The sequence below is a fragment of the Balaenoptera musculus genome, chromosome 4 (genome assembly GCF_009873245.2).
Source record: "Balaenoptera musculus isolate JJ_BM4_2016_0621 chromosome 4, mBalMus1.pri.v3, whole genome shotgun sequence".
NCBI classification, from domain to species: domain Eukaryota; kingdom Metazoa; phylum Chordata; class Mammalia; order Artiodactyla; family Balaenopteridae; genus Balaenoptera; species Balaenoptera musculus.
The window spans coordinates 19463056-19478202 of NC_045788.1; the positions used below are offsets into that span (position 1 = coordinate 19463056).

Sequence of the window (15147 nt, forward strand, 5' to 3'; positions counted from 1 at the left end):
CCAACAAAAATTTGGGCCTTGTCACCTCTAATTTCAATGATTCTCTTGCAATTCCTCCATGACTTCCAAAGACAACTTTCTAATTAAAATCTTTGCCTTTTATTATATCAGACAATTACCTTTTCCTTGTTCTTACTTAAGATGCATATACAGCCAAATCCAATACAGTAGAAGCTTTTAAAACTGTGGAACCAGAAATATCCCTTTTTAACGTCATTTCCCCCCATCAGCCTGGTAATTCTGAGCCAAGGTCACTATGAGGTAAGCTGACAGGTAATCAAAATAAATAATAAGATACAAAATCCTAATAAATTTGTAACTTTGGTAAAATATAATTACTTGATGCTTTTCTTAAGGGCTTTCTCCAGCTTCTTCACCTGTTGTTTATAAAGTCTTAATTCATGCTGTGTGGGCCTGTAGAAAATAAATCATGTTGAACGCACTTATTTTTATTTAATAAAACTATACCGTAAAAGATATTTAATAATAAACAATAGTGTATACCCTGTTACTTGTCACAAATATGCTTAAAAATTCTTAAAATATTTCATGATTGCTGGGCTTCCCTGGTGGCACAGTGGTTAAGAATCCGCCTGCCAATGCAGGGGACACGGGTTTGAGCCCTGGTCCGGGAAGATCCCACATGCCACGGAGCAACTAAGCCCGTGCTCCACAACTACTGAGCCTGTGCTCTAGAGCCCGCGAGCCACAACTACTGAGCCCACGTGCCACAACTACTGAAGCCCACGTGCAGAAACGAAGACCCAACACAACCAAGATAAATTAATTAATTAATTTAAAAAAATATTTCATGACTGCTAATGAGGTATTTATTGGCCACTGGGTTTCTTCTTCTGTGTAGTCCCTGTTCAAAACTTTCTACCCATTTTTATTGTTATTAATCTATTACTTGTTTTTATAGTGAATTATCTCAAATGTAGAGACAAGAATAGAGGATAGTAAGACAAATAGTGCTGTGTCCACCCCTCAAGCTTTATCAAAGTTGAACAGTAATTTGTTTCAAATATTTTAACTAAAACATTATACATGTACTTAAAACTTCATGTGTGACCCTGATTACTGTCATTGCTCTCCTTCCCATACCACAGGTAACCACTATCCGAAATTCACTCTTCATTCTTCCCATGCATGTTTTATAAATTTTCACCTCATACTTATATAACCATAAATTTACATATTATTATGTGGCAGGCTTTTAAACTTTATAGAAATGGTTTTTACTGTAGGTATCAGTCTCCTCTCCATTAAAGTATACGATTTACAAGAACAAGGTATTTGTTTTGCTTATTATATATTATCCCAGAACTTAAGACCATGTCTAACTTACAGTAGGTATTCAACAAATATTTGTTGAATAAAAAAGTCTCAACAGTGTGCATTCCTTATTACTCTCTGTTAACAGGTAGAGTGCCATCCTTTTGTGGTAATATGCTGTACATAAATAAACCTTTCTGTTGTATGCCATTTAAAGTTTTAATTCCCCCCCTTCCCACAACACAGGCATATGATGAAGTAATAAGACATTCTAAAGTAATTTGGAAAAAAAAATTAAAATAAAGTTATTTGGGAAAGGGAAACCTGCTGGCATAAGGCTGAATCTATTCTGAGTTCCTACCCAGTTTTATCTTCTTCCTATTTTCTCACTTCCCTTGCCTATGTATGTGTTTTTGCTCTTTCCATGATATGAGAGACAAATGACTAAAATGAGTATGAGTATGAGGTCCCCAACATTAGTTTTAGAGTAAAGGTGACAGAATGATTTATTTAATATTCAAAATTCCAGTTTATGCTTAAATGGAAGTTAAATAAAAATGACTTAAGTTTCTCTCACCTGGTTTCCAAATCTTTTTGGAGATTCACCTTTTCACTTAAAAGTGCATCTATCTTAGATTTCGAGTCCTTGAGTTGATTCTGTAATGACTGCAACACATTTCATTAAAAAATAGTTAACTTTCCTGGGAGATTATTTAGATTATCATTTTGCTTTATAAAAAAAGTATTTATCAGTCATATAGTCCCCATACCATTAGAAGGCCTTTATAAGTGGGTGAAGCACTCAGACTTCTGTAGTCTTCTTCTGACTGACTTTCATCTTCTCTATATTGCCTATGAAAAGATACATGCAGTGTATTTATGAAAAATTTATCTTCAAAGAAAACAAATCTAGCTAACAAAAATTAAATCAATATAATAAGGGTTTGATAACCTAAACATGAACTAAAACTTAAGCCAAATTTCCTACTTATTCTCACAGAAAATGGTATTAGAACATACTACTTACTACCTAGTACTATAGTATATATTTGTTCACTAATGCCTTAATCAGAAGGTAAGATCCATGAAGACCAGAACTTTGTCTTGTTCACCATTGTATGTCACTGCCCAGAAGAATATGGGGCATAAGAGGTGGTGAAAAAACACTTGTTGAATGAATAAACAAACAAAGCATATTGTTTTTTCCGTCTAGTACTTTTAGGTCACCAAAAAATCTATATCAAAAAATGCAGGGACTTCCCTGGTGGTGCAGTGGTTGAGAATCTGCCTGCCAATGCAGGGGACACAGGTTTGAGCTCTGGCCTGGGAAGATCCCACATGCTGCGGAGCAACAAAGCCCGTGCGCCGCAACTATTGAGCCTGCACTCTAGAGCCTGCGAGCCACAACTACTGAGCCCGTGAGCCACAACTACTGAGCCCGCGTGCCACAACTACTGAAGCCTGCGTGCCTAGAGCCCAAGCTCTGCAACAAGAGAAGCCACCGCAATGAGAAGCCCACAGACCGCAACAAAGAGTAGCCCCCGCTCACTGCAGCTAGAGAAAGCCCGTGCGCAGCAACTAAGACCCAGCAACAAAGACCCCATGCAGCCAAGAATAAATAAATAAATTTATTTTTTTTTAAAAATGCAGAGTATAAGTGGACAAGGCCACAGACTTAGTGGCCCCGATTCAAGTCTTGACATCACCTTTAACCAGTTGTGTTATCTGGGTAGGTCAGTCTCTCAAAATTTGTTTTCTCATCTATAAAACAGAGATAGGGGCTTCCCTGGTGGCGCAGTGGTTGAGAATCTGCCTGCCAATGCAGGGGACACGGGTTCAAGCCCTGGTCTGGGAAGATCCCACATGCCGCAGAGCAACTAGGCCCGTGAGCCACAACTACTGAGCCTGCGCGTCTGGAGCCTGTGCTCCGCAACAAGAGAGGCCGCGATAGTGAGAGGCCCGCGCACCGCGATGAAGAGTGGCCCCCCCGCTTGCCACAACTAGAGAAAGCCCTCACACAGAAACAAAGACCCAACACAGCCAAAAATAAATTAATTAATTAATTTAAAAAAAAAAAAGAGATAATTTCTGTCACATCTACCTCACAGAACTGGTGTTAAAAGTAAAAAAGACATCAAAGCATTCTGTGAGCTATAAAGGACTAGAAAATCAGTATTAATGTTTTTAAAAATCCTGATACACTAACACAGGGCTGTCCAATACGGTAAACACTAGGTACACACGGGCAATGAGCACTTGAAATACAGCTAATGCAACTGAAGAACTAGACTTTTAATTCCATTTCATTTTAATTAAAATTTAAAAACTGAAGCAGTGTAAAATATTCTTCTGTTAAACACGACTTTATTGTTTAGGACTACATACTACTACCATGCATCATGTTAAGGTATTAATGTTGTGGCCTAGTTGTGCACTGGGTGCATGGGTGGTTTGTAGTACTAAATACAAACACACCACCAGTCTAGTCAGTATCAATGGATTGATTCAGTTAGAATGCTTTTTTTTCCTATATACCAATATAACATTGTAAGGTGTTTGTTCTGATACTATATTTATGGTGATACCTATATAAATCATAATTTATAATTGATATAGTTATTATTTTAATTATAAGAACTAAACTTTTTTAGTTTAAAAAATAATTATGGACAGATTTTTAACAGAATCAAGTGGAGATGATAACATCTGAGACAGTACAATTGGAACGGTAAAGAAAAGAGACTGAAAGAACGTATGCCACAAATTTCCTAATGAATGCTACTATAATTTGCTGCAGAACAAAATGGAAAAGCTGCTGGTTCACGATACAAAAGAAAAAAGACAGATAAACTGGACTTCATCAAAATTAAAACATTCTTGAGCTTCAAAGGACACCATCAAGAGAAAAAAGAAAACCCACAAAATGGGATAAAATATTTGCAACTTGTATCCAGAATTAATAAAGAACTCTTACAATTCAACAATAAAAGACAAAAAAGTCAATTTAAAAATGGGCAAAGGATGTGAGTAGGCATTTCTCCAAAACAGATATGCAAACGGACAATAAGCATATAAAAAGACACTCCTCATTAGTCCTTAGGGAAACACAAATCAAAACCACAATGAGATATCCCTTTAGGATATTCACAAAGTTGTGTCACCATCTCCACAATCAATATTAGAACATGTTCATCACCCCACTGAGAAATTCCATACCCATTATCAATCACTCCCCATCTCCCCTCTGCCCTGAGTCCTTACTCCACTACAATCCAATTCCTAGGCAACCACTCATCTACTTTCTGTCTTTATGGATTTGCATATTCTGGACATTTCATGTAAATGGAATTGTATATTTTGTGATGTTGGGTTGCAGCAGAGTAGGGGCTCAGGGTGGGGAGTGATTGCTAATGAGGTTTCTCAATGGGGTGATGAACATGTTCTAAAATTGACTGTGGAGATGATGACACACTTTGTGAATATCCTAAAATCACTGAATTGTATACTTTAAAATGGTGAATTTTATGGCATGTGAATTATATCTCAATAAAGCTGTTATTTTAAAAAGCTGTTATATAAAAAATCTTTTAGGATAATAAAGTAGGTAACGATAGGAAGCATTTTCAGCAAATACATAATGAATATATTAAGAAGTTTCCTCTCAACAGCCAAAAAAGAATGACTGTCACCGAAATCAAAATTAACCATACAACAAAAACTTTTAAAATAATTTTTTAGCAAAATCTGAGCTTATAATTTTGGCCACCTATAAAACATTTTGAAGTGTTGCACAAAAACAGAAACTGTCCTTACATGAAATAAATCATTTGTTATGGAAATTTTGTTGTAAAGTTATGAGAAAACAAAAGTTATTTTTATAAAAAAGTGAAAGATCTTCAATTAAGCCCACGAACAATTGCCTGGAGAATACAAGACCTTTCTTATAACATCAAAGATGAATTGATTTAATTTAAAAAATTGCAAATATGTTTCTTTATCTTTAGATGAATCATATCTCAATTAACACTTTGGGAATGTTCTGTCTCAGAGGACTTCCAGATTTACCAAGAAATGTTGACAATTTGAGGTCTTAAAAAAAAAAATCACACTTATGGTGTGTCTTTGAATTTTACATATCTATCAAAGAAGAATTTCAGCTAGATATGAAAAAATCATTTTTTTCCACAATGGAAGGTGCTCTAGCTTTGTAACGTCAAAAATCCAGATTTACTGGAATGTTCAAAAGACTGATGTTTCTCATTGCTTTGTTATACTATATAAACACATATTATAAATGTGCTCAGTTTTCTGAAGCAGACTATGACAGTGTCATGAATATAGTTGTTAAAATTATACAGCACCTGTGTAAATGCTATACCAGTTTGCAGAATCACTGAAACAAATAGAAAACAATGACTTTAACAATCTTGTGTATTTTGCCAATGATAATTGGTTGAGTCATGGAAGAGTTACAAAGACTAACTGTACTGTTAATCTGAATTCAATATTTTCTTGAAACAAACAAACAAAATGCTTGCCAAATGCTCAATAACCAAACACAAAAATGGTAGTGTGGTTTATGTTTTCTCACCAATATCACTCTACATATGAGTAAGCTAAATTTGAAGCTCCACAACTACAGAGCTCATGCACTCTGGAGCCCATGCGCCACAACTAGAGAGAAGCTCATGCACCACAAGGAAAGATCCCACATGCTGCAACTAAGACCCGACGCAGCCAAAAATAAATAAATAAATAAATATTTAAAAATAAAATAAAATAAAAATATATTTGAAGCGCCAAAGAAAGGAAAGCCATATTTGTGACAAGCTAATAGGTTATGAGAATTTACACTGAAATGAAAACTTTTCATAACACAAATCAATATTGACTTTACACACATTTTCTAATATTACGGTAGAAGATTTTAGTTTTAATCCACAGTGCATACAAATTGGCCGTAAAAATGACAAGAAAACTTTGAAGAACTTTTTGTTGCTATTGATTGATTTAGAGCTGCTTTTCAATACTGCAGTACCCTTCTGAATTAAATAGAAGAGTTAGTGAATTTAAGGTGGGTATAGTTTTCAAGCAGATATACCTTTAATTCAGTCAAACCAATTATTCTAAAAAAGATAAGCCAGTTTTGTAAATGTGGATGTAAATATTAAAGGAAAGAAGTTTTCTGTACTTGATTCAGGTGCTAGAAAACTTTTAGGTATGTATAGAACAATTTGAGTATATAAGTCTATTTTTGAACTAGGCTTCGTGAAATCTAAATACAGGTCAAGTATTTCTGATGAAAATTTATTATCTGAATTGAGGTGTGCTGTAAGTTAAATATATACCATATTTCAATGACTTAGAATGAAAAAAAGAGTGTGAAATATCTAATAATGTTATTGATTACATGTTGAAATGATAATATTTTGGATATTAAATAAAATATATTAAAATGTATTTCATTGGTTTCTTTTTACTTTTTAACTTGGCTACATGAAAATGCAAAATTATATATGTGGCTTGCCTTACATTTCTATTCGAGACAGCTGTACTAATATATCCCTCAGACCTTCTTCTAAAACACATGCTAGCCTTGAACAAATGACCATTTTAGGAAAGATGACTAAAATAAGGATGACTGAGTAGCCTCTATATAACAAGTACTAAGATAGATGTTTTATACAAACTATTTCACATTTAACAGGTGAGGAGTTTGAGTAGTTATTTAACTTGCTCAAAGCCACTCAAATAGTTAGTAGTAGTAGTGAGATTCAAATTGAAATGTCTGGCCCCAAAACCTATGCACTCACATCATTCCCTATATATACTCTCAAATACCTGCCACTATGGCTACACTTGTTCTCAAGAGAAACCTAATATAAGAATATAGTAGAGGAGACCAATTTTAAATGTATGCAGACCTAAAGGGAAATGAGTTTCAGTAAAGAATCCTCACTTTCTTTTCCTGTAGTTCTTTATTTAGCATTGACAGATTTTGTGGTTTTCTTGAAGTAAAAACATAATTCTAAGCATCCACAGACTCTCATTTGGACATGGGATCCCCACAGACAAATTCCTCCCACCCTTTCTCCAATGGCCTCCAGAAGCCTCAGGAGGGACCCAGTGTTGAAGATCATGCTCCTTAGGCATGGAGAGAAAGAGCAAAACTAGAGAAATCCTGTGTTTTATTTTCTTGCCTAATTCAAATCATGTTCAGTCAGAGGTTAACCTCAAAACCACCTGCTTCCATTTCCCAAGACCACTTTAAAAATTTCTATCTAAAAAGAAGGATGGAATTAGACAAGGGGACTTCACTTTACTAATTCATTATAGAACTATTTTCCCTGGGGTAACTTTCCAAATATCTCTGACATCTCAGAAGAAACTCAATCTGAGGCCTGTAGGTTTTATTCCTACGTTACTTTCCTTGGCTCTTTAATCTATCTACCAAGCCAGGGAAATACTAATAAAAAAAGCTAGCAATATATTCCATGTAATCTACAGTGATATATTAATCTATATTACCATATAGTGATATAGTAATCTACAGTGATATATATTTCTGGGTAAAGAAAAGCAGGTAGGGGCTTCCCTGGTGGCACAGTGGTTAAGAATCCGCCTGCCAATGCAGGGGACACAGGTTCGAGCCCTGGTCCAGGAAGATCCCACATGCTGCAGAGCAACTAAGCCCGTGCACCACAACTACTGAGCCTGTGCTCTAGAGCCCACGTGCCACAACTACCGAAGCCCGCACACCTAGAGCCCGTGCTCCACAACAAGAGAAGCCACCGCAACGAGAAGTCCGCACACTGCAACGAAGAGTAGCCCCCACTCGCCACAACTAGAGAAAGCCCGCGCGCAGCAACGAAGACCCAATGCAGCCAAAATTAAATTAAATTAATTAATTTTTTTTAAAAAGTAGGTAAAGTAACATAGCTGAGAGCTTATCATTTTAAAATTTACTTTTCCTGTTTCAGAGGTTATACCAGGTTTGCAGTTTTCTAAGATTTCCAACTGCTTAACGCTTGATTCAAATATCTGCTGCCTTGATTGCAGCTTCCTCTGCTTTCCCTGAGTTTTCTCATGTATGGAGGCAGAAAGGAATACCAGTCCATAGTATTCAGAAACTGCCTTTCACGAGCTCTCTGGAGGCCTTCTCAAGCCTGCGCCCTAAAATGAGGGTCCGGATGGTGTGCCATAGGTGTGCTGTGCAAAGGAAATACAAATGTGCCAAAATATTCATCTCTCTCAGCCCTCAGGACAACTGGCCAGACCCCAGTGTGGTACACAGATATCACTTTCTGTGTTTCATGATGAGAAAAACTTTGGACAACGCTGCCTTTAAAAAATGGGTGCTAAACAGAGGGCTTCTACCTCTGCAAGAGGCCCATGTCTCATCTGTTTTCTTCCTTTGGTCTTGCTCCCCTAGCTCTACAGGTGTATACGTCCTCCTCCTCTGCTTCCTGTTTATCCCACTTAGGCCTCCAAATCATAGCCCATCTTCCTTCATTTTCTCTTCTCTTTCACCTCTTTCGCCTTCTTTTTTAAGTGATATAATTAATATAAATAATTATATTGATTATTAATATAATATATATAATATTAATATAAATATTATATAAATAATCAAATGGATCTCAAAATCCACCTTGAAGTTGCTACAATCTATCAAGTTAGTATTTACTCTTAGAAAAGAGACTGATAAACGTTGTTCAGTCTATGAACTATGAAAAACTCTCCTCAGGGCAGACTCTTCATCACTGCAAAGTATAAGTGACTTCTAATTTTCCACCTGTGAGAACATTATGTATAATGCAGCCCCTGTTTTCTTCCTGTATCCTTCTCCCTTAATGAGAGACACTCAATCCAAGTATCTGACCTGAGTGTAGTTTGTACCGGCCAAAGTATTATATTTCACTTCAGCTAGACCAGTGATGATAGGATTGCTAAGCAAAAAAGTAATTCCTTTCCTCCAAGGTCCTCATTCCTCAATCCCAGATTTTCACTACAAATTCATGACAACCAGATTCAACACCACCACCCCCAATGGCTCAATCCTTTTATTATTTTTAGTCAGAGAATGCCAGTTTGCACAACTTCAGAGGCAACCTCTCACACCACATTCTACACAACACGTTTCAATGATGGCTATACTAAATCTTCTCTACTCTTACTACTAATCCCAAATGTTCTCTCTTCATCATCTAGATCGGTGGTCAGCAAACTGTTGCCTGTGGGCTACATCTAGCAGGCTTTTTTAAATCAATGTTTTATGGAACACAGCCATGCCAATTCATTTACTTATTGTCTGTGGCTCATTTCATGCTACAACAGCAGAGTTGAGTAGTTGTGAGAGACTATATAGACTAAAATGCCTAAATACATACGGTCTGGCCCTTTACAGAAAAAAAGTCAACCAACTCCTGAATCCAGATTACAATTTACTAAAGATATAGAGCAAAGGTTTCAAATAATATTCAGTCTGGACCATATAATATGTTGCAGAGCACTGAGTTTTAGTTGCAAACATTAAAAATCTGATTTCATTTATAAACCTAACATTCTAACTTCTCAAAAAAGCAGATTTAGCCACAGTGGGCTCACATTCCTGCATGGCATCAACTGGCCAGCGTGTACAGTTTAACTGCCCCCTTAAGACAGATGGTACACAGCTCTCCAATTTGCCACAGTTCCCACCTAACCTGCTTTACTCATTTTCATTATTTTCCTGATTCTGTGAGCCTAACAGTTTACAACCTCTCAAATGAAATTCTTCATTTGCCTTCTCTTTACTCTTACATACTATGATTGTTCATTTTAGGCTAGGCTATGGTGCCCTGCTACTTGGTCAAACACCAGTTTAGATATGGTCATAAGGTATGCTTTAGATGCGATATTTAAATAAATAGACTTTGAATAAAGCAGATTACCCTTCATAATGTGGGTGGGCCTTGAGCAATTAGTTAAAGACCTTAAGAGCAAAGACTGAAATCTCCAAGAAGGGAGGTATTCTGCCTTCAGGTTGCCTTCAGCCTCAACACTGCAACGTCAACTCTTCCCTGGGTCTCCGGCCTGCATGCCGGCCTCACAGATTTCAGACTTGCCAGCTTCACAATCACATGAACCAACTACTTTAAAATAAATCTCTCTCTGCATATAAATGTACATTCTATTGATTCTGTTTCTCTCTAGAACCCTGACTAATACACATACCTACAACCCCATCACCCAGCTTTTCTGTATCAAAGGAAAAAGTGCCTCCCTTCTTTCCAAGGCAAATGATGTCTTTTTGTTCATTTATAGCTTACTCTTGGTCCTGTATGAAGTCCAGCCAAACTGGCTTATAGTACCATAAAAAAGTCTACTCTCTTACATCTATGAACTTTTGCTCAAAGCATATAAGCAGTGGGTTTTTTTGCCTTTCTACTTTCCCAAATTTTACTTATTCTTCAACCTCAAGCACAACCCCCATCTGCTTTGTAATGGCTTCCCTGGTTACTCCATCTAAAACAAATTTGTTTCTGTTATCAACTCCTGTATTAGTTACTGTCTGTACAGTTTTTAGTAATTACTCTATTGTGACATTATGTCTTAGTGTCTTTTAAGTCTCATATTATTTTTAACTATTAATGTGTTTATATTTAATCTCCCTTACTAGATTGCAAACTCCTGGAAGGTAAGAACTGTGTTCAAAACGTTGTCCTAGGGACTTCCCTGGTGGTCCAGTGGTAAAGAATCCGCCTTCTAATGCAGGGGATGCAGGTTCGATCCCTGGTGGGGGAACTAAGATCCCACATGCCGCGGGGCAGCTAAGTCTGCATGCCTCAACTAGAGAGCCCACGTACTCTGCAGCCCACGTGATACAAGTAAAGAGAGAAAAAAAACCAGCACGCCACAACTAGAGAGAAGCCCACGTGCATCAACGAAGAGCCTGTGTGCCGCAAAAAAAAAAAAAAAGACCCCGCATGCTGCAAGGAAGAGCTGATGCAGCCAAGATAAACAAACAAATAAATAAAACGTTGTCTTATCTCTAGAATCAATCTAACACCATGCCTACCATCTAAACGACACAGTTTCATTTGAAAATTAGAAGGTCCCTGAAGTTATTTGGTATAATACTACTTTCTGAATAGAACAAGGCAAGGAGTTGCTCTATCATTAGTTGTTCTTTTCTCATCTTCCCTTCCTTCATTTTTCACTTCTTTCTTCCCTTCTTCCCTGCATCCTGCTCTTTTTTTTTTTTTTTTTTCTGCTCTTTTTTAAGAGTCCCCAAGGTGCTAGAAGGAATCAGCAACCAGCACAGCTCCGCCATCAGTCTTCCTGAGTTTCTGGAGTCAGTACTCTTGGGGCAAGAATACTAGACAATGTATGCTTAATGAAAGCAGAGAACTTATCTGCTTTATTCTAGTTTATCTATTTTATCTGTTCAGTAACAAAAACAGAACTTGGCAGAAAGTAGGTGCTCAAATATTTGTTAAAAGAACTGTTCCATTTATAAACAATGAAACAGAATAGCCACCGTTTTAATGACTTTATATTAAAGCACTTTAGATTATTTGGCCTTAGATATCATTCAGCTATTTTTGGTTAGTCAAAGACCATTATTTTTAAACTTTACCCTTATTTCTTTAATCAGATGTGACAACTATGTTTTACTCTATATACTTGATTTTCCACTATGACATTTTATCTTTATCTCATATAAATCTGCATACTAATTAGGCTGTACTTTGGCAGGCAGCTAATCCAATCCTACACACGTTGTGGATACACTCAGTAACTATCTAGTGGTTAGATGACATCAGTAAAACAAATTATAATACTTCAACAAAAGAAAAATACTATTTCTTCTGTGACCGATACTTTGGTGATATTAAATATACATATTTTAATATAAATGCAACAATATATTTTAACATAAGTGGTACAGTCTTGAAGATCTTTATAAAAAAAGAAATTTGTAGTTAAACATATTAGGTAAATTACACATATATCAGGTAGATTTCCAAAGCATATTTGTTTCAAAAGTCCATAGAAACTTTTGTTGTAATTCATGACTAGATAATAACTTTAAAAATTGTAATACCGGACTAGTCGTACCTTTGTTTACGAAATTTTCTAATTTTAGATTCATAGTAATCAATTAGGCAAAGCAACCTAGAAAACAGATAAGTTGAGTTATTTTCAAATGTGGTATTGGAACATTTACTATTCTCTCTATACAATTGCAAATTACAGTGATAAACATACAGGTTATCTGCAAATTCATAAAAAATTTAAGTGATTTTTGCCAGAAGCAAGTATCATACTATGCCATATATTTTAATTTTAATGTATATATTTTTAAATAACCACAGACATTAAATCTCAAATTATTAAATGCATATTGTCCAAACAGTTCTACCTCTAGCAATCACTCCCACAGAAATATGTGCCTAAGGCTGTAACTCAAGATGAACAAAGTTGCTTGATGCACCATTATTTATGAGTGAAAACTCAGATACAATCTAAATACTCGCCAACAAGGGAAAAGTTAAATAAATAATGGCACATCCATATTATAGAAAATGATGAGGCATGAGAAGAGACAATGTAAATTTGTACATCCTAATGAGAATTGATAACGGAAAAAAATGTTGCATAGCCACAAATGTATAATATCACTCTATTTTTATAAGAAAACAGTTGTAAATGAATCTGTATATGTATTGAAAATGAACTCTATGGGTTCTTAACTGAGGGATAATACCACAACTAGGGGACAGTGTTGGTTGTCACACTGAAGAGTTGGGGAGGGGGCAACGATGCTTAAAAGTTCATCAATGAACATGATGAATGCTCATCATGCCCTACACAATGAAGAATGGTCCCACCCAAAAGCCAACAGCACTATTGCTGTGAAACACTAGGAAGGACAAAAACCAAACTGTTAAAAGTGATATCTCTGGGATGTGGAAATTAGGAGGGTAAGCAGGTCTATAACATTTTACTTTACATACTTTTGTATTGTTTGAATTTCTAAAAGCACATATTGCTTTTGTAATTCAAAAAATCCTCAAAGAAAAATAAAATAACACTATACTTTCACATATTATTCTTCTCAAAGCAAGAATGTATAGTATTTCACTCCTATCTTGAGAAACTTACCCATCTCCTTTTTTTCAGTGCTAATTCAACCAACTGTGCCTTTAATATCATAACTTTCTGGATTATTCTTTCTCTTCAACTTTCCCCATCCCAACGCGTACCAGCTTTCATATTATCCTGCAAATATGCTTTAATTTCCTTTATACACTTCACAAGCCCTCTCACCCCTTCCTTCCCCCATGCTACCATTCCATGTCTATCTTTTTCCTTCATAGCAAACTTCATTCATCCTGAATGACTGTTACCTCTACCTTCAATAAACTTTTAAAGAGGACTTATTATGTGTCAAACCAGGAATTCCGAGCAAATAAGACAGTGGGAAGGCAAACACAAACCAATGAGGTGGCATGTAACACTTCTTACCACCCTCTCCTTCTTCAAACACTCTTGTTCCTTGGTTAGCCTGACACCCAAACATAACTCCTCTTCTGTCTCTTCTTTCTCTCTCTAAATTTTAAAGTTCTCTGGAGTTCAGCCTTTCTAACTGTAGGCCTGATATCTCTCTGTGGCTGACGGAAAGTGCCTAAGTACATGTTCGTAAATGAACCCATTATCCTCCTTCCCCAGTCCCCAAACCTAGCTTGAAATCTGGCTATCTTTGACTGCTCTTCTTCTTTCAACATCTACAGTCAGTCAGTCTAGACAATTCCTGTCCATCTCTCAGTACCTCTCTTTCTTTTTTCTTTATAGACCTCTGTTATCTCCCAACTAGACAATTAAAACTGATCACTAACTTGTCTGTCTCTGGGTTTAATTTCTTTGCTCATAAATCCTGGGTTTTTTTTATCCTGCTACACAGAAAGTAGAACCTAAACTCTTCAGCCTGGAGTTGAAGCCCCTCAAAGTTTTAGCACACCTTTCCTTTCATACTGTCTCCTAAGATACCATCACCTTGTGCACCCTATGCTCCAGACCTCTCGGACTACCTGGACTACTTGCCACTCCCAAATACATTTTGTTTCCCAGCCACCATATTTCTCTAACTAGAATACCCTTTTCCTCATTAACGTCTATTAAAATTCTACACTTCCTCGTGGACATGCACTAGAACACAGCAGGGAATGACACGGAGTCTTTGGCATCATTGAGCTTACAGCATCGTGGGGAATACAGATGCCAGAACAAGTTAATACAAGTGTAATGAGAATTACAACACACAAAATTCAAACTACCTATCAACTGCTCCCTTTAAGGAACATGATATGTCTTCCATCGGCAAATAAATTTTAAAGCATTCCTCTAGGACTCCAACACACCTCAGGAGAATTGTTCCTGGGTATTTCATATTTACTGAGTATGACTGTGTATGGAATTTTCCTCCCATTACATTTTCTGCCAGGTTATTATTGGTATAAAACAAAAGCTATTGATTTTTATAGATTTATTTTGTAAACTGGACACCTTATTAAACTCTTTTATTGTGTTTAAAAAAAATTCTACAGTTCCTAATCATCTAGTTTACAAGTCACCTCCTTCATGAAGTCTTTCTGGTCATCCCCATCTTCTTCCTCAGTGGAAACTAAGCTCTCCTTATGCCACGCCCAGTTAGTATCCTGTTGGCCTTACCATTACAGCACATACCAATGTGCCTTTTATTTTACTTACCTGAGTATGTGTCTATCTACCCAACAAGCTATCAGGTCCATAAATGCAGCAAACATGGCTTTACTCATCTGTGTATGTCCTATATTGTTTTGTCCAAAGCCTTTGTAACTTTTGACA

The 15147-nt window shown here is 36.4% G+C and overlaps 1 protein-coding gene across 1 annotated transcript in view; it reads right to left on the minus strand.

The window, feature by feature from the left end:
• Nucleotides 1-15147, minus strand: part of CEP70 (centrosomal protein 70) — a 77819-nt gene that overhangs the window by 30987 nt on the left and 31685 nt on the right. Inside the window, 4 exon segments of the mRNA XM_036850795.1 lie at nucleotides 340-414; nucleotides 1853-1941; nucleotides 2046-2127; nucleotides 12379-12435. Of these exon segments, the coding sequence (XP_036706690.1) occupies nucleotides 340-414; nucleotides 1853-1941; nucleotides 2046-2127; nucleotides 12379-12435 (303 nt within the window).